Raw genomic sequence first — 21193 nt, 5'->3', positions numbered from 1 at the left:
ACAGTCCATTCGGGATTTAGCCTACTATACTGTACGTTCATAGCTCGACTAATTCCACTCCTCCACTTGGATGTGGGTAAACAGCACCGCCCCGACGGTTGTGTTGTTTGTTCTAAGTGTGTGGAGAGAACGATCCATCGCAGAGCGCCGGGGCTCGATTGACACTGTCTGCTGATCTGCTAACTGCGGCTGCCTTGCTCAGAATAACAAGGCTGTCGCTAATTCCCGTCTATCGGAGCTTTTCGCCGAAACACCGAGTCGCGGGTCTAGTGAAAAAGAAGCCAACAAGGCAACAAGGCAAGACCGCCGCGCCGCCGGAGTCCACCAGAATGGCTTCAGGAGACCTTTATGAGGTAGGGCTGAAACCATGTCAAGGGGAAATACTACTGTAATGTTGACGAATAATGGAATTAGGAAGTAAAGGGGAGGTCGCGTCGCGTATGGGGGGGAAACGATGTCCTAAGCCCTTTAACAGGCGAAACTAACCAACCCTCTTCCCAAGCTCGCTGAAGACAGACGAGGCACGTTAATTTATGCGTTCACTTTATGGGCGCTTCAAATAATACTTTAAAATAATAGTTTACGATGGTGAAGAGATATAGATAAGATAGAGACGGGGCTGAACTGAACTCCTTGTCCGTCGCCGAGTTGAAAGTGGTGGTAAAGTGACAGCAGTGCTGAGCGGACGGACATGGTGAATAGAATAGCTACAGACCAAGTGATGATGGTTCACAAGGTGCGCATGTAATGTATGCCAAATTATATTTGGTCATCGTGGCAGCTTTTACAGCGTTACTTATGTGATGTTTTTTTAAAGAGACGACAATAGTTTGTTTTATAACAAACTCGTATAAACGCAAGTCTGCCCGAGTTTCTGTGTTTGGGAGAATTTGTGAAATTAGGGCTCAGCATCAGTTTTAGGGCGTAAAAGTTACCCAGATAGATGGAAGGGCAACATGCGCACCATCACTTTGGAAGCAGAGCTTGGGGGGTGGCCTTATTACACTGTTCTATGTTGTTGATAATGATGCAATCATCATGCATTGGTTCTTGGCCGTGTTAAGACCGAGCTGGTGACAATTGGGTTATAGTGTGTGTGTGTGGGGGGGGGGGGGGGGTCAGTTAATTTCAATGGATGCCATCAGGTGCTGCCTGGTGTAAAATTATATTATAAAAGTCACTCTGACTGTTGAAGCTGATATATTTTATTTCTAAGAAGGCAAAGTACACATTATAAATTTATATTGCCCATATCCTCTCTGCACCACTGAACATATAATACAAAAAAAAACTAACAAACATTAATTGTATATTGCATGTATGTAAGCAGGCAGGAATGTCACCTGGGCTTGTAGGCCTAGCTGCAGACTAGATGTTTTTCAATAGTTTACATATTTAATAGATTAGATAAGGAACTGGATCTTGCATTTTCACAAATAGATAGATAGTGAAAGATGAGTGATAGATGTGAAATTACTGTATGCTCTGCAGTGGGGTAAGACTTTCTGTAATGATTAAAGTCCCCCCCCCAACCTAGCACTGTTCAAAATAGATTATTTGCCCTTTTGTGTGGTGAAATTAAATTATAACATTTATCCTAATTGTACTTGACCATCATGCTGTTCCTTGGCCATTTGTGTGTGTGTGTGTGTGTGTGTGTGTGTGTGTGTGTGTGTGTGTGTGTGTGTGTGTGTGTGTGTGTGTGTGTGTGTGTGTGTGTGTCCTTTATGTGGACATAAATACATGATTTATTTTAATTAATAATTATCTTATGAAATATCATAATTTGTTACCCCTTTTTTCTCTGAATTTAGTCATTGTGGAAATTGACACTCCCCTCACATTTTTGTGTTGCTATTGTACCCTACTGGCTCAGCTGTGAGGAGCCCCCAGCGGGAGGATGTAGCACCTCCTTCCTACTCCCCCCAGTTAAACACCCCCCGCTGACGGCGACAAGGATTGCCGTCTCCATTCGGCTTCGTCCCCTGATCACGGCCAATTCTGTTTGTACTGTATAAAAGCTTATCCATGTTGTCACACCACAACTAGTCTGCAGTCTAATGGACACACAAACGCGTGCACATGTAAAAATATCCATGATATGAAAACGACTCACCAGTCACCACTGCAAACGGAAGATTGGTACTTCCACAGTGCATGGTTTTTACGTTGTGAAAAAGTTATCATCGCCATTGTGTTGTTACGCATGGAGTGTAAATTAAGCTTAATATTTCAACAAACAAACGTAATCATTTGATTGGAATTTGCAAAGAAACATCTGTGAAATAAAGATTTGAAGATCCATCTTAATAATGATCTTGCATACTAAAAGATAGAAGCCTTGGCATTGGCCATACACAGAGTGTTATGCCTGGAAGCGGTCCACAGGGCCACAATGACTCCGCGACAGCTGTCAATGTCAAAGACAAAAATGGTATCTCGCACACGCAAGGTAAATATTCAGCGCCGCTGCTGAAACTTCATCCTAGGGGAAACACTGCTATGTCCTACTCATTTACTGTATGTACGATATCATAATGGTAAAGGAACACTTTGTGCGTTTGTGAGCAATGCATAATAACCCATTCAGTCCGGGAAAGAATCTGTCATTTTAGATTTTAGCTTAGTTTTTCCGAAACATTTTGGGATTTAGAAGGCATTTGTTGAATCGGCCTCAGGTCTTAATGGGATAGTATTGATTTATGAACCATGTTCATAAGCCCTCCTATTATAACAGCTAGCACTGCTAGATGTGTGCATACCTCTTGCAGTTTTCCCATAAGATATTCAGATACAGATAACATTTTAATACCAGGAATAAATGGGGTCTCTGACTCCATGGCTAAAACTCTCATCCATGTTTCATGACATCCAACTTGTACTGCTGTGCCGTTCTTTTCAGTACATTAGTCAAAGTCAAGGTTTTCATTTGAACAAAACTCTAGTTAAGTAGCACGTCACCACCGCTCCGATCCACCTGTATTTAGTTTAGAGTTACTTAAGATAAAATAAGATAAACCTTTATTGATCCTGTGGATCCTGTGGTGTCATAGCAGAAACAGCAATAAGAGTGAAATACAGGATAGTTACAGGTAAGAGTAGATTTACTAGACATGTGCACTGGGTCTGCCAATCCTAACAGCCTGAATGAGTTAACATACTGCTGTACATTCTATCTATCGCCAATGAATATATGAATGGATTCATGTACTGACTATCAGCATTGAATATTAAAACATATATATGTACAGTATCAACTGGCCTTTAACAGTGAGTACACAGTGTGTAATTTTGTTTAACTCTTTAGAGTTTAAAGTGTAGCCAAATGGACCCACACACTCAGGGTTAAAAGGTCTCTACTCAGGGAGGGTGCAGGCCTTCTGCTGGTCGGTGCTCAGAACAGTTCAATAACACACCCACCATAAACCTGCAATAACCAGCCTACATGACTTTTTGGAAAAAGTGGCCAAACACATGCATTTCAGCACCACATGGAATGAACAGCGACACACACACACACACACACACACACACACACACGCACACACACACACACACACACACACACACACACACACACACACACACACACACACACACACACACACACACAGTTTAACAATTTATTTATGTCCACACACAGGGAAAGCATACAGGGACACAAATATTTTAGGCGCAGTAAAGGTTACATTCACAAACTCATGGATATGTCCTCATGATACAACACGCATGTCACTCAGCACTCCAAGTAGCTGCGGCTCCGCCACATATGGCAGCAGAGACAGCACAATACTTTGCCAGCCTTCTGCCTCGTCTTTGGGCATCCCAAGTTGTTCGAAACCCTCCAACAACCAGTCCGTGGGTATAATGTAATGTCCTTGGCTGGATCACCAGAGGAAACTAAGTTCTTAGTCTTGCACTGCTGCATGGTGTTAAAGCACCCTCTGCAGTTGTTCTCATGGGCCTAGAAGTCCACCTATCCCCTATTTGCTATTCCCACAGAATTTGCAAATGCATCCACTGCACCTACTACATTGGGGAAAAAACACACACACACACACACACACACACACACACACACACACACACACACACACACACACACACACACACACACACACACACACACACACACACACACTCACACTCACACTCACACACACATTTAAGGTACCGGGATATCAATCAATGCCACCAAAATTGTTTTCTAAAAAGGCTAACATGTGCACACAAGTGCACAATCCAACACAATCACACCATGGCTGTGAGACATGGGGCCTATTAACAAGCCAACAAACAAACAAGTTAAACAAGTTAAATCATTACACATACAAAGGAGGATACACACACACCGCAAAGTAAAATACAGTCATTGAATTAACCATCAACAGATAGGCCCACACAGTTACTAAATATTACAAATTGGATTTGTTTTTAACTCACCACTGATGTTATTTCTTTATGAGGAAGGTGTTGGGCCATCCACACCAAGTATATAACTAATAATAATTAGCTGAACAGTCTGAACACCCACACTGATGTCATTATACTTGTTGGTGTGGACTTTGCCATTTGTACTTGGTGCGGAATCTGCAGATTTTCTCCCATTTCAGCCCATTTCTCCTAGGAGCTGTGCGCAGTGCACTTGATGAATTATCTACTATTACATCCAGATTCATATTTCATGACACGTTCACTTTGCAATTTTATTTTGGTCATCAGTTCAAAAATGTAAACAATACAATCCATGTGCATAAAACATAGCAGTACTAAAACAACACAACAACAATAATACATGATATTACATAGTTATGACCAAAAAAGGTATAGGCTGAAGCTAATGAGCTTACTCTGCCTACCCTTTCCACATACAGTACATACAATGGCAACTCATTTTCTCCAGTTTGGAGAAAAACAGAAACGAAGAGAATAAACCCTGAATGTTGTTCAATACAGCAACATACTGCAGGTTGGTACAGGGTCAGTTTCACTAGTTTAGTGATCTCTGTCAACATGGTTCTCAAGTGCTATCCTCGCTAGAATTTCCGCCATGCTCTCTACTTTAGCGTTAATCTGGACTCAATTTCAAGACAGTGCAGTCTAACGTTTGCAAATCACAATAAAGCTATGCCTTTTCAGTGGTAGAACATCTGCAGCAGCCTGTTGCACGTATTGAGTCTGGCTCTGTCCCCTCCTTTAAATACTGTAGGGCCTAAGTTAGTCCATTGCAGTTTATTGTTCATATGTAGTCACAAAAACGTGTAGGTGTCCACCAACTCCACCTCCTCCTCTCTGAAGGTGAGGGGAGTTGGAAGCCTCTTCTTGCTCTGCCGTTAGTCCACCACCAGCTCCTTGGAATTTCCGACAGAGCTGGAGGTGATTCTTGTCACACCACCCTACGAAGCTCTCTGCCAGGGCTATGTTCTCCTTGTTGTCATCCGTGATGCTGTTGAAGTTTGAGGTGTAGAAGGTGAACAGGAAAGGAGAAAGAACTGTTACAGCTATTATACTAGGACAAAGAACTAAGCTTGGTAGAAAATGTGGAAGTCACAAAGTCACACAAAAAGTGAAAAACAGCAGCGCTACTATGACGGGCATTCTCTCACGTCTGGCACCAATTACCAATGCCAACTATCTACTTTCAACTAAGGCCTTCCATTTTCAACAACCCTGCTATTAGTAAAATGCCCTTCACGTGTACTCTTGCAGCCCCTGCTCTTCTGAAGTAAGCCTCAAAATGTTCTTTTTTACTTGGTAGCACTGGTGCTCCCCAACAAACACCAAGCTAGCAACATGTTGCGTGTTGAAGTGTTGTCAGTTGTCATCGTAGCGTGTAATTAGACTTTCCTCTTATTGTTGCACCCGGCCCTTCAGTCTGCATTCTGGCGTTGAATAGGGCATTGAACTATGCAAATGATTCACACAAGCATGTGCATTACATTTATGAACGACTGGCATTCATCATTTGATACCTCTGTATGCACACAAAACAAGGCTATTGTCCTAGGAACAGAAATACACTGAATATAGAAGGAAAAAAAACGAAAACTTGTATTTGGTCTTGTAACATTTCAGACAATACACACCACACACACCAAAGAGAAAGTGATTGAAATGATATTCTTGCATTTAATTTTCTAGAAAACTATGTAGAGGTCACCACCTGTAAAATAAGTTGAATTAGTGATGTCATCAGTGATCTTTTTGGTACATAAGTAGGCTATCACAATTCTGAAATGAAAACCAGCAATCTATCTAATCTATTATGAATTGACATTCAACCTTAGATTACTGAATCAGCAATCATGGTATGATGTCCATTATTCTTTTGAAATACTTTTTAGCATTAAATGATGATGTCAGACACCACACACCACAGAGGGAAGTAAAAGCAGCTTAACGGCGCAAGACATGTCAAGAATGTTTTACAGAAATTAGTTTATCAGAAAGGGAGACATAAATGAGAGAGAAAGGACAAATGGAAAATAGAGACAGTTTTTACCGGATATGGAGAGTGACTTGTTGAACTGACCAGTCAATCAAAGCTGCAAATTAATTAAATTAATTTATGGACTTTGCCAACAAGGTTCCACTGTGATTGTTCCCATAGTAGAACATTGAAAATCATACTGTCAGTAATTACGACCAAACCGTATATTGTGTAGGTTCATAAACTGGAGGTATAGATTATTTCATTCAGAAACTGTTTTTCTTGTTTCCATGACATCTACAATACTCATAATCCTTGCTGCTCTTTCTCTGGACACGCCTCTATTGTACTGGGGCGTAAATGGCAGCACTCTACTGTCGTAAGGTTATTTCCTCAGGTCTGACTTGTTCCCAGACTTCCCACTGGGTCATCCGTTACACATCTTATAGGCATCAGGTGCTACTTTTCGTACGGGCAACAAATTAAAAACAGGGAAAACAGGTTATGATAAATTTTACTTTCCATATACAAATGTCCATACACAAACAGGTCTACTGGTAATCGTTTTACTGGATCTTTAATTACTCATTTTATTACCCACCTAATTATCATCTATCATCTAATCATCCGGCTCTAAAATCACCTCTGGTTTAATGTCTAGTTTACAATTTAACAGGCCGCCACATTTCAACTCCCCTGAAATATGACAACCCCTCTGGCAGGTTACAAATCAAAGTCAGTAATAGGAAATAATAATAGGAAATAATAAATATTTGCCAATGAATAGAATATGAACTGGGATTATAGAACTTTCAATTTCACAGTTCATTTGACATGTTGAGATGTTATCTCATGTGTATCGTACAAAAGAGAATATGAAAGTATTTCCACTTACTGATGTAGAAATCAGTCAGTTTAGCTCAGAGAAATGTTGAATGGCACCTACTGCAGTGGATCTGTCACTAACTGAAATTGACACTTGCGGTACATCGTTGTTTGTTCCCAGCAGACCACTGTATGTTCTGTTCACCATGTTCTGGTTGATCCTGGATGCTATACACTGTAGAGGGAGGCTTTGACATGGTGACGGTGGACATTTCTACATTTCTGCTGGGTCAAACATTTGTACTACCATGTGTTGGCAAACCTCTCCAGTCTCTCTTTCTTGATCTCTGCCTTGAATGCAATGATCTGGTAAGTGTGACCGTGTGTGCGATGCATCATCATCATCTTCTCATTTTAATGACACCCCTACTGCTCACCCATCTAAAACTGTTTATTCCTCTTAATGTGCCTGGCACCTCAGAAGACAAGTTGATCAGTCACTGCTGCAGCTGAACTAAAGCCTCATGTTAACTCTTCTAACCGGTCCCCTTTAGCTCTTTGGTTCAGTTCCAGACCAGTACTGCTACTCGTTTTGCTTGATACACTCTGAGTCTGGGTGGACACATTTTTCCCATACCAGCATTTGAATGCATTATTTTTACCAGCTTGCAAAGCACGCTGGTCTAAGAAGAGACTGACCACTAGTGTCACGTGTTCGACATATTCCCGACATGTTTTCGATCATTGGCTGTCCTTTAAGCCAATGGGGATACTTTCCCATACTCTGAACGGGCGGTCTCATCCTCCCAAGCTATGGGTACTATGGCTACTAGACACGCCTCTCGCCTTTATGGCTACTATCCACAATTTGCCTAGGGCGTTGTGGGCATCACTTCCTGTCAATTTGATCCAATCAAATCCAAACAAATCCAATCAAATCCAATCAAATCCAATCAAATCGACAGGAAGGGATACACGCCTGCCGTCGGTTCAAATCACTGTGACACAGAGTAATATATATATAGGAAGTAAAGTACTTGAGTAAATGTACTACACCTCTGCATACGAGCTGCGTAGCGTGCGTTCTGGCCTAGCAGTGTTGCCACATTCTGCGAGAGAAATAAGCAACCAGGTCTAAGCCAATGGGGAGCCACTAGCAGTGTTGCCAGATTCTGCAAGTCAAATCAGGAACCAGGTCTATGAAAACAAGCCGCGCATACACGGCAGAACACACACACACACACACACACACACACACACACACACACACACACACACACACACACACACACCAGGGTTTCCGCTAGGCATTTTTGGGGCCGGCCACCGTGGCCGGCAGGATTATATTTTGCCGGCCAAAGCATAAATTTACCGGCCATATTATAATTAACGTCACATGCATGTTTGCACTGCATAGGCCTACATGCACCCAACTGATTGGGCTCATTACACCTCGTTACGTTAGAGCTGCGCTACTGCGCTGCTGAACTGCTGCCTGACGAATACCAAAACGCTCGCCCCAAAACACAGTCGCCCCGGGGAAAATCCGGCGGTAATCGCCTGGTATTCCTAGGCTAAACATATCAGTAAACTATGCCTAACCCTAACCTTATTCCTGATCTTAACCTCAGTAAAACTATACCTAATCCTAAACCTATTTCTACCCATATCCTCAGTAAAACAAATACAAGAATAAAAGAACCGCTGGTCCGCCTGAAAAATGGGGGCGAGGGTGTTTTGGGGCGAGTCCTAATTACCCTGCGGGCTGTGGTTTCCCTGCGCAACACCGTCGCACAGTATAAACAAATTAATATAGATTTTAGGCTTTACATCGATTCTCATTCAACCTTGATATGCAAAAGTAGGTTTTGTTTTGTTTTGTTAACATTAATTATATATGTCATGATATATGTGGCCTTGCGCGAGGTTGATTACTTGCCTTTATAGTTGCTTTCACCAACTTTCACCACTTTATCCATTGCAGTACCTGTGCTTGCATAATATCCACGACCCACACGTGTTTGGGACGGGACGGGTCCCTTTATCGACAATTGGGTCCGGTTTGGTTCAGATTCTATCACCTCGGAAAATCCCGGTTCTGTTTATCAACACCCGAGCGAGCCACCCTACTCAGCGCTGATCAGGAGGAGACACAGCTGTGTCTCTTAGCGGTGTTGTGGCGTATCAAAAATAGCAGACATACAAGCTCACAACGCGGCGTGTTGCGACATGCTGTGAGCTTGTAGCTCTGATATTTTCAACGCACGACACCATCGTACAACGAATAGGCTATTCTGTAACTGCAGCGCACAGCAGCAGCCGAGCAGGCTGTCGGAATTAAACCACACAGTCAGATCATGACATAAACTTTAAATTATTATGATTGTAACGGTTGTAGCCAACTACTTTATGCAAATAATAATATTAATAATAGGCTTAAATGATAAAATAGCCTAATAACAGCATTTTCCCAACCGGCCACGGTGGCCGGTGGTGTATATTATATTTACCGGTATATATATTTACCGGCCAATTAAACATTTTACCGGTCAATGGCCGGTAAATACCGGCTAACGGAATCCCTGACACACACACACACACACACACACACACACACACACACACACACACACACACACACACACACACACACACACACACACACACACACACACACACACACACACACACAAAAAGAAAGCAAGCTGGTATACATGACTGTGTGTCATGTCTTGTTTATTTGAAATGTATTGGGCTTCCTCTGAGAGAACCAACATAAAAATGTACATAAATAACTGGAAAAGTGTGCTCCCCGGAGTGCAGAACCCCGCCAGGCCTGGTTACCTACCCAGGGCTTTGTCAGTTGTGGGTTGCAGCCATCTAGCATGTGTGACGCCCTATGTTGGTGTAAGTGCTATTGCTTTTGACTCTGTGTTGTTTAGAGGCACCTAAATGTGTGATTCAGATTTGGAGCAGATAGACAGGTTTCCTGTTAGTAAACATGAGAGGATATGACCGCGCAGAGGAGGGGGAAGCCTATAGAGGGCGCCATTACCCGCAGCAGCTCTGGTCAAATGTCCATTCAAAAAAGAAATGATCTTCACCGGGTTTAATGAAAGTAGATTAAATTATGCAGTTTGTAATACCTTGTTTACTCAATAAAAATGATTTGTCGGAAGTTGGATCTGTTTGTATATAATAGCAGCATTATGCCTATTATGCCTATAATAGCAGAATTATCTAACTCCCGAACACAACAACAGAGTGAACGGCGCAACAAGTCGTTTCCCCCGAGCATGCGCAGATTGCGCATTCTGCTCTGTGATGACGTCGCGCGGAAATCCGTCTATAGGACGCTGTGTTCATGATTAGTGACATTTTGTGCAAAACGGGCCCCTCCCGCAAACCTTGAAAGGCAATAGTTGCCAGTCGGAATGGAATCTGAAAAATCTGACAGATAAATGTTGTTCACATGACTACAGAGATGGTGTGTACCGATAGACGGACAGGAGTGAAAGCATAATCTCCTCCAGCCGTTCCCTTGGCAGAGATAACAAAAAGAGAAAAGAGGAAAAATAAGAGAAAATATTTGAAGATGAATTCACATCAGTTATCCAAAAGGGTTGTTTTCGCCCCAATCCGATGGCACAAAAGAGAGAGAACTTGATAGCCTTTATTGTGCAGTATGCAACCCATTGCCATCCATTACCTTCCCCTTTGTCACTCTCAATCATCTCACTGACCTGTAATGGAGGGTAGCGTTATGGCTTATGATTTCTTTCAGAGATACTGGGATTCTTTTCCAGACCATTTCTTCTTCACTCTGTGAATTATTTCTCTAAATATTAAAGTAACTAGACCAGTGCCCGGCCTACTCGGGAACGATGCAAGTTGGAAATGCATGGCAACAGTTACACTGACAGTGTCTTGAACAGCACCTTGTCACTTCCCTTGATGTCAGTAAAAGTAGCTATGACCTGGGCTGAGATGCCATGGGTGCAATTACCTCTCTCCATCAGGAGGAGACAATGGACATAAAACTTACAGGTTGTAGCTTTAATACCATTGTGCTAGAAACTGACATGGTGTTGCAGTAGGAGTTTCCCCTGCAAACACACACAGCCAGACTTGCATTACTACTGAACGGATTCATGCCAAGGACCCCAATGCAGTGCATAATGTACCTGTCCCAGTGTTCCAAGGAATGGTGTAAAAACAATTAATAAGCATTGCTTTGTACTGAACTGTCAGTCAGAAGTGACAGGAGAAGCACTCAGTATTGGCACTGATAATTATGTCAAAAACACCCCCTGTCAGATACCCTGGGGCATCCGGGTAGCATAGTGCAGTGGTTCTCAAAGTGGGGTCCTTGAGGAAGTTCCGGGGGGTCCCCAGCAAAATTACTTATTGCAACATCAAAATCAGTTTAACCACTTTAACCCTATATACAGCGGCTATTTGAAATGAGCTGATCTACAAGCTCACAACCTGTCGCATCGCAGTCAGTATTCTTCTTTCAGCTAAGTCCCGTTAGGGTTCCATCTGTTTCTGTTATTAATTAAAGAGTGATTATTGTGTTTAAGGTTAAGTTTAGATTTTATTCTGTTTTTATTTTTGTCCACACTGTTGTAGAGACTACAATAATTTCACTCATTCACTGCCTGCAATGTTGCCACAGCTTTATTGTAAGTGTATGTCAAAACAACCTTGAGATAATGAATAACCCTGTATTTCACAGTAATAGGTTAAATTGCTAGAGCTAGAGCATGTAAGCCCCATCTCTTTCAGGATGAACATTTGCCTGCCGATTCTTTTTATACCGGATGAAAACAACAGGCCACAATTTATTTAGTGTAACAATGAGAGCAAAAAAGTGTAGGCAACATTGTGACTAATAAGCAGACACGCCTTGCACCCTCCTCCACAACATTATTCTATAGCTGAATAATTTACTTTGATTTTGTTTATTAAACTAATAAAAAGTCATACAGTAGATTGTATTTAAATAGTTGCCAATATTTAAATTCATTTACTGTACATAAAATACAAATAGAAATAAATAAATAAATACTTGTGGACTAGACCTTTTGGTTTGTACATTTCTCATTGTAAATCTGGTGCGCTCTCTTCATACAAATCTTCATAAATGATTTAATATGCTAACCTGCAGGATCGATTGACTTCATTAAGTCTATAGAAAAGGTTTTTAACATTACAGTGGGTGTACTGTTAGTATTTGGCATTAATGACACCACTCTCTCGGATGCCCCCTGTATTAGGTTAAGCAAACACAATTCCATAAATTCCCCAATGGGTAGCTGCTGAATCATAAAACCAATGCAGATGGAGACTTGGGTTGTGGAGTTTAAGCATTTACCATGCACCAGGCAGCAGTAACAACAGCTGCAACCAAGCCCATATTCCACTTTAATGGACCATAGTGTTGGGTGCGTTGATTTGAGATTGGTGTCATCAACTGGAATTAGGTAATGTCACTGTAAATGGGACATGACATCCCCCATTCAATACTATTTTTAAGACATAGAGAAAAAGACAGACAGAGATACAGACAAGCGACAGACAGACAGACAGACAGACAGACAGACAGACAGACAGACAGACAGACAGACAGACAGACAGACAGACAGACAGACTTTTCTAGACTGCTTGACCTTTGGCCATGGCATACAAATAGAAATAACCTTTAGCTTTTTACTAAACCTTTAGCTAGCAACGTTTTTGAAGTTATGACTTAGATGTTTGGGTCGCTACTCAGCCCTCACAGCTAGAGTTTGGGCGGCCCGATATGTCGCACCTCCGATCCAACCAATATGTCGAGTCATAGTGTCGGGGGGCTTTGTCAGATACCCGTTGTACCCATTGTCAGAGTACCCGTTGTACCTGTCTGTCTGTGTGCCTTTTGTGCCCATTTATAGAGATCTCTGTATCTGTCTGTCTACCTGTGTCCCTTTTATGCCCATATATGGAGATCCCTGATGTCATAAGTATATGCCCTATAGGTCAGGATATTGGTGCGGATTGCGGGCCCCAGGAACTATTGTCATGGCAGGCCCCTGAACAGTGTTTGTGTCAAGTTTGGTGCGGATTGGAGCAACGGTGTGCCTGTGGCCCATAATTTTACAAAAATGAATTCAGTAACTATATTGACTAAAGAGACGATATGATAACATGTCCTGTGGTAAACATCCATATCTTCTTCAGTGAGTATTGGTGATACATGTTCAGAATGGGTCTATACGTACATCGTTGATACTGTACAATGCTCGTGTTGAGGTGTAATACCTCTTGATTAGTAACCCCAGTGGACATTTAAAGTAGCTCTCCAATGCGAGGCTGTCCTAGTGCGTTAGGGTGACATTGAAAGCAACACTGACGTATGTTTAAGGTTTCTTCATGATGGCACTTACAGCACATCTCATTATCAACTATGGCCTCTTATCTTACTCCCACACTGAAAGAGCCCCTATCTTACATGCACAACATGTCGCAAAATGTACGTTCTGGATTTGACCCTCCCTAGAAACGTCTCTTGGAGTCCTTTATGCAGTTGCTAGTTAAAAGTGATTTTCATGTAAGAAGTCTTGGCTTTGGACGGTGTGAGGATGCATGCTGTTATCTACAGTATAGTGAAGGAAGGACATCACTTCTATCTGGAAGGCCCAGTCACAATGACACAGGCTTGGGTTGGGCTAATTTTAACCACAATTTTAACCCTAGAGATCCTATTGTGGGAGGTGAACATTCTATGAAAATAGCAGATGTACAAGCTCACAACGCATCGCAATGCAACTCGCTGTGAGCTTGTAGATAGATATTTAGTGTAGAGGGAAAACACGAAGGGGCCTAGTATAAAATATATTTAGTGTAGAGGGAAAACAGGAAGGGACCTAGAATGAAATATATTTAGTGTAGAGGGAAACAGGAAGGGGCCTAAAATAGGACAACTAAAATATATGGTTTAAGTGGTTACCACCTTCCCCTTCATTCTGATATGGAATAAGGTTATGTAATTCCATACCTCATTTGTCCCAACAACACTAACAGAGTTCTTTGATTGTGTTTTGTCTGTGACCTGCCAATATGCAACTAAGAAAATAGTGTTGAGAACATTTGTGTTTTGTTTTAGTTTGTGTTGCCATGTTTTGCAGTTACACATATAATTAGGCCTATTTCAGCCTGTACTCTGCAGTTGTTGCACCATAATAACAGTATGCACTCTTGACTAATGCAATGCACAAATTCAAGGCCAATTAAACATGTTGTGCTTAGATATTTTGTGAATGTGCATTATCAATATTATTATGATAATAATAATACTAATAATTATAATATTATTATTTATCTTTCTTGCTATAATGACAGACCATCATAAGTTAGGCCAGATGATACGTATTTGTAATTTGTATTGTCAACATATGTTCTCTTGCCTACATTCAGCATATCTTTAATGATACATGCAGCCTTGAAACAGATTGTAGAGAATGTAAGTAGCATGTACTGTAGATAGACAGAGATTAAACTGACACCAATGTCCATACACTGAACTTAGACATGCAGTATGATGCTGTTGGACCATATCAAAATATTTATTTTCATCTATCTTGTGCCACCCAATCAGCTTGTGCAGCATCAAGTTGTTAAAATATGGACATTTGTTTTTGAGAGTCCACATATTGTGGAAAGAAATCTACCATTTTGTATTCTGAAAGGTTGTGTTGATTGCATCAAGGCCCTGCTGAGGTTTTTTAAAAGGGTACAAAGAAAATAAAAAATGAGTCTTGAGAGGTGTAAAGGACTACTTCACCAGTGATTATGAATCAGAGAATATTGAATAGAAATCCATTCCCACAAAAATTAATTCTAAATATAAATAGTTAGTGAAATGTCATCTCACCTTTCATCTCATCAGACATAAAACTGAGCAGTTTTCTGTGTGACTATGAAACACCACTGTCTTTACGCAAAATAGCAATCTTCACTTCATTTAATATTAATCAAGTTGATATGCGTTGGAACACAGAGAAGGGCAGAAACAGAGCGAATTTTCTCTTTCAATATGGATTATATTATATCTTAAATATAGTTGTTTCTGTAGACTCAACCGCATGAACACTAGCATTGCTATTCTGGGGTGAAAATTCGTCAAAAAAAGGAGATCTACAAGCTCATAACGCATCACAACATGTTGCAGCGCGTCACAACTTGCTTGTAGATTTTCTGCGAAGGGATTTGTGTAGTAGAGGGAAATAGTGTAGCGCAGGGCTTAGTATAGAGGCCTTGGTATATAGGGTCCATGTGGTATAAGATTACCACCAACAATGAACTGTATAGTGTGACAGTGTCACCTTAACATACAGTGTGGTTGACTGTCTTCCGGTTTTCGGCTTCAGGTGGAGCGGATCATGGACAGGCGGCGGAACAAGAAGGGGAAGTGGGAGTACCTAATTAGGTGGAAAGGCTACGGAAGTAAGGAGGACACATGGGAGCCAGAACACCACCTGCTGCACTGTGAGGACTTCATTGAGCAGTTCCACACCTTACGGCCGCACACACACAAACGGCCTAAACCTCCAAAGATATCTGGAGGGGGGGCTGCTGCTGGCCCTCGGCACCTTGATACCAGCCGCCCCTCTGCCCCAGACCCCTCCAGAGCTCGGGCAGAGGCCCGCAAGAAGAGAAGGACTTGTGGTCCAGGGGTTGGGGTTAGAGTGGGAGTTGGTCCAGGCATGGCTGTCGGTTCAGGAGCCACGCATAAGCAGAGGAAGGTGAGTGGAGGAGGAGGAAAGCAGGCTACTACGACGGACAGGATGAGTAAAACCATGTCATATAAGGCCCCTCCACCAGGGAATCTTCAGTTTGTTCCTCCACTGAGGACTCCACATAATGGACTCCAGAATGGCGAGGTGGAGCCCCTCATGTACAGAGCAGCGGCAAGGTCACATGGATTGCCCTCGGACCGAGTGGAGAGGGTATTAGGAGACATGGATACTACTGGGCCACAACTCCCTACTGAACTAGGTAAGGATCTAAATGTTATAGGGAATGGGAGGCAATTGAATAGTATCATGCATATTAACATCTATTTTTGGGTGGCTATGAATAATGATATACAGCATTATTCTGTCTCTACCATATCTGTATAGTTGGTCAGAGACAAAAGAGAGTGCCATTTCCACCTACACGCTCTCAGAGTTGAGGTATGGACCTTTCAGAAACCTGCCTGCCAATGACATAATTTGTGGAGATTCCAAGCTAATGGAAATTACATCCTTTCTCTTGCTGGAAAGTTAGCGTTCTAGAACGAAATAGAAGCCATTGTTCTTACATCAATGAAAAATAAAAATAGATTTGAAATTACCATAGATGATTGTCATTGGTAGGTTTCTGAACTGTCCACAACACACCTCTGAGCGAGCGAGTGGATGGAAATGGTGACATGATCTGCCATCTTATCATGAGCATTAGTGAGGACAAATACGAATATTCATTAAAGTCTGTGAATTTAAAGAGTATAAAATGGGTCATTTTTGTTCAGTTTATTGCCTTGCTTATGAGTGGCACGTTAACTTAGCATAGAGACACATTTGCCAATTCTATTGGTGCCCACAGAAATATTGTGTCATTTTACCTCATAACTCATGTCATCTTTTAATGGTAATACTGGGCTGTTACTGTAAGCTGCAGAGAGCTCGAGATTGAATTGGTCTATGGTGCTGGGACAGGACTACTACCATTGAAGTAACTGATAAGAGCCTTGGATTTCACCCCTGGGTCACAGTCCAGAGTTTCCACTGTCATGGTTAATCATTCTTTTAGTTTTCAAGAGGGCATCACACTTTTTTATAATTTGAAATAATAAGGCTGGATTCGACATCTTAAGTGGGAGTGGGAGTAATCACAGGAGTTGGGCCGCACTTATTATCCATCATGCCTGTTATAAATAAGGTAGGTACTATAACAGAGAGAAATGGATGCAAAAAAGAATCTCTTGCCACTTTCTTCATTTCTATTCTATTCACAGTTTGTTGTTGATACTAGGCACGGCCAACATTTGGCTACAGTCAACTACGTAATTAGGGGTTAAGTGGTAAAATCACGTGCCTCCCATTCCACCTGTCTTGGCAGCAGGGGGATAGGCACTCAGGCTGAAAGCTGAACGTGCTGACTTTGTCTTTGATTGCACTCAAAACACCCTTCAAACACCCATACTAGTAGGCAATCATTCCTGAATTCATAAACCTGAATCATTTAATCTAGTTTGTTTAGGGGAGCACACTCAGTATGTATAAAACACTGAAGGTTGACATCAGGGTCCATATGTGTAAAGGTTTGCACTGGAACCACACTAAATGAACACGTACACATTATTCTATGTTTCCTCAAACTGAAGTATTTCATCAAATGTATGAAGAAATCATTGTGGAATTGTGTACACTTGAACATGTACCCTCTCCTATTTGTACCCCTAATGCTTAGAAAAACTCCCACAAATGCCTAGTAGTGGTGCATATCAAGCAAAAACAAAATGAGTGGGAGAATTTTGGCTTGTGTTGTATATTTCTGCTATAGCCCTGGTTCAGAGCAACGCATTGTGGAAGAAATGAAGAAGAAAGAAAGTGGTGGGACTTCTAAAGGAAGGTCAAAAAGCGGATCAGTGCCCACAAAGTACGATTCATAGCTACGTTTCGTAGCACTCTCTCCACTGGACCAGTGCATGGCTGCTATCCTGGACCAAATAGCTGTCAATGGCGTCGTCACCAACATAAAGGGAGACAGCCATGCCCAGAGTTTTTGTATATATATATATATATATATATATATATATATATATATATATGTATATGTATATATCTAACTATATAAATGGCGACCAACTTCCGCACCCTCGGTGTCCACACCCCACAGCTCTATTATCGACTAAACAACGCACCGCCAGACCACATGTCGGCAACTGACTCGCCACGGCGGCCGCGCTGAATTTACGCCTCGCGTAGGGGACATGTCACTGCTAACTACACCTTTTCCACCGCGCAACATAATTTATTCTACTCACCAAATGTCGGACAAAACGGAAGGGGAGCCAGCTTCGTACCGTTTACCGTGCGCACGACCTCATCACCACAACAGCACGCAGCCGCTGCGGGGTTTTTTTCCTTTTTTTCCAAACTTTTTTTTTGGTCACCATTTTCTCCAGGCACCATTTCTGGTGTAACGTCGGGTGTTTCTTTTCACCAGCCAATCACCTTTCACGTTGCCACGTCCGTTGCCACGTCGCGCTGACGTACGCTAAACAAGCGCTGCCGTGCGCACAATGCAAACGAGCCCAAAGGCGCGCAAAAATAAGCCGACCATTGCTTAGACACAAAGTCAGACCTGGCAACGCAGCCTACGCCAATCATGTGTGAGAGATCTACAAGCTATGGGGCAGAGACGCCACCGTATCTTAGCAACAACTACAGCGCTCACTCTCATTGGTCGTGTCACGCTAAGAGCACTCTCCAGACAATGGCATCGCAGACAGCTTGCTGTTACTGCTGTAGCCATCACAGGCAGTTGCAGCACGACGGACAGGGCGCTGTGATAGCTGCCATGTCGCTAACGCTAACCTGGTTGTCATGCCTGCAGCGGCTGTGCAATCACTTTGTCAACAATGCACGTTCGTGTGGTGAATGTCTATATTGCTGCTCAGTTCGTCCATTGTAGATGGTGTATGTTTGTGTGTGTCTTCTGGAGAACTATAGCTCCACAGCAACTACAGTAACTAACGTAATGGCAGGACCGCCCCGTGCAAGGCATGTTAGAATGCATTATGGTCATGTAGCAATTTCAGATAATTTCGCTCCGATTAGAGCAGTGTTTATCAACCCTTTCACGCCGCCCCCCCCCCCCCCCCCCCCCACAAATACACGTACTTGATCTGGGACCCCCCCATTCTGTTTGACTCCGTTCCACAAGTAAATATTGTGAAAATAGCCGATCTACAAGCTCGAAACGCCTCACGTTGAGAGGCTTTGTAAGCTTGGAGATCGGCTATTTTCTACATGATTGCCTCTTTCTTACATTCTTTGCCAATGTGGCCCATGTTTTCATAGCATAGTTTATTGACTACTTCTGTTGCAGAAATGGCCATTTCCTTTACTTTCGGTTTTTTATTGTCTCCGCCAGGCCGAAAGGCATGGCGCAAGACTATGTTTCACCCCCTGTCCGTCCGTCTGTGATAGCTAATCTCTCACATCGTTGACTTGATCGCAGCAAAATAACAGCCCGATGTGGAGAGTCAGTGAGAGCTGGATAAACGACGTAAAATGTGTCAAAAGGACTCTGTACGGCTGTCGATAAATGAACACATGACGTCGGTGGGAGAGGAGATATTGTGTCTTTTGGACAAACAGCAGCGTGGTGCTGATGTTTGTTGTGTGAAGCAGCTTAATGTCAGACTGTTTGTGTTGGAGCGCCTCAGTGCGGCTGCAGAGTTCATGTGCAACCTCTTCCAGAGAGACACAGACACACTACAAACTCTGCTGGGGAAAAAAACACTGCTGGGCATTGACTTTCCTATGGACATTGATCTACACACTGCAGGTATATCTGCTACACACACAACATCAAACTACACACTGCAGATATGATGCAGCGTTTGCATTACAGCCAGCATGCCAGCGTAGTTCCCATATGGTTTCAAGGTGGGCTAAACCATATGGACCCCATGTCAGCAATGTCAGCGGCATCCACTTCAGTCCCAACTGCCATGCCCATGCAGGCTATAAGTAGCTTCTACCTGGCCCTTAGGTGGGCCCCAACTAGCCATGTTTATGTGGGACCAAGGCGGGTCCTAACTGGGTTTGCCCATGCAGGCTTTCACTGGGTTCTACCTGGGCCCTAGGTGTACCCTAACCAACCACAGTGCAGTGCCCATCGCTCCAATTGTTGTGACGTCAGGGCTCTCAATACTGCACATTGGTGGAGGAGGAGGGGCCGCAGGGCGACCGCACACATCGCTGAACCAATGGTAGCCCACGGATGTTTCCTCTGTGGATTTACAATCTGCCCCTCTATGCCACATATCATCCGCACTACAGGGTCTTCACTGACCGAGCCACGGCCCCACTGACCCTCATGACGCTACGCCACTTTAACGTGCGGCAGCATGCGCTGGGTTGCCAGGTTTGCACAGCCTGCGCCAGAAACAAGCAACCACCTTCATGAAAAAAAAAAAAAAAACCGAAATGGTCCGCAATGTTCCAGGGGTGTCCCCGCGCGACCCAACACTCCACAGGGGGTCAGTGGACCATCAGGGGGTCCGCGGACCCCCTGTGGACCCCCTGAAACATAACAAATATTATTTCTTCACATTTTTTTCTTTTTCAAAAAAACTTTTCCACAGTTTCACTCCGGCGATTTGGGTCCCCCAATATACACACGGCCACGCTGGGCCCCGTGCGCGGCTGGGGTTGAGGGGGGCGTAGCCCCCCGAAACTCTAGTATATATATATATATGTATATATGTATATATATGTATATGTATATATATATATATATATATGTATATATGTATATATGTATATGTAGGGGTGTGCCGATATATCGTCCCGCGATATATCGCGATACGTTTTCGCGACGATATGTATCGTTTTGGAAAAAAAAAATATCGTTTTGAAAAAAAAATTTTTTTTTTTTTTTTTTTTTTTTTTTTCCTTTTTTTTTTTTACAATCATTATAATCAGGCATGCAAACAGCCCCGAGGTGAAAAGGGTGACAACATGTTTTTTTTTTGGGGGGTCAGGTGTCACACTATTGCCCTATTTGGATTGAAAACGGCTATTGTAGCTGAAAAGCTACAAGTTTGCATGTCTGAATAATGCAAAAACAGAATTATTTTTTTGCATTTACTTTTTTACACCCCCATATATTTTCATA

At 42.6% G+C, this 21193-nt stretch overlaps 1 protein-coding gene across 1 annotated transcript in view; it reads left to right on the top strand.

Moving 5' to 3' along the window:
• The first annotated feature begins 250 nt into the window (after positions 1–250).
• The window catches only part of LOC311052401 (chromodomain Y-like protein 2), a 43364-nt gene continuing 22421 nt past the window's right edge, over positions 251–21193 (top strand). The window contains exons 1-2 of the mRNA XM_084067352.1: positions 251–353; positions 15667–16294. Coding sequence (XP_083923478.1) covers positions 330–353; positions 15667–16294 — 652 coding nt within the window. The 5' untranslated portion in view covers positions 251–329. The remainder of the gene's footprint in view (positions 354–15666; positions 16295–21193) is intronic.

Source organism: Gymnoscopelus microlampas (assembly GCF_963454915.1).
Source record: "Gymnoscopelus microlampas genome assembly, chromosome: 1".
NCBI lineage: Eukaryota > Metazoa > Chordata > Actinopteri > Myctophiformes > Myctophidae > Gymnoscopelus > Gymnoscopelus microlampas.
This window is presented reverse-complemented; position numbering and strand designations above follow the sequence as displayed.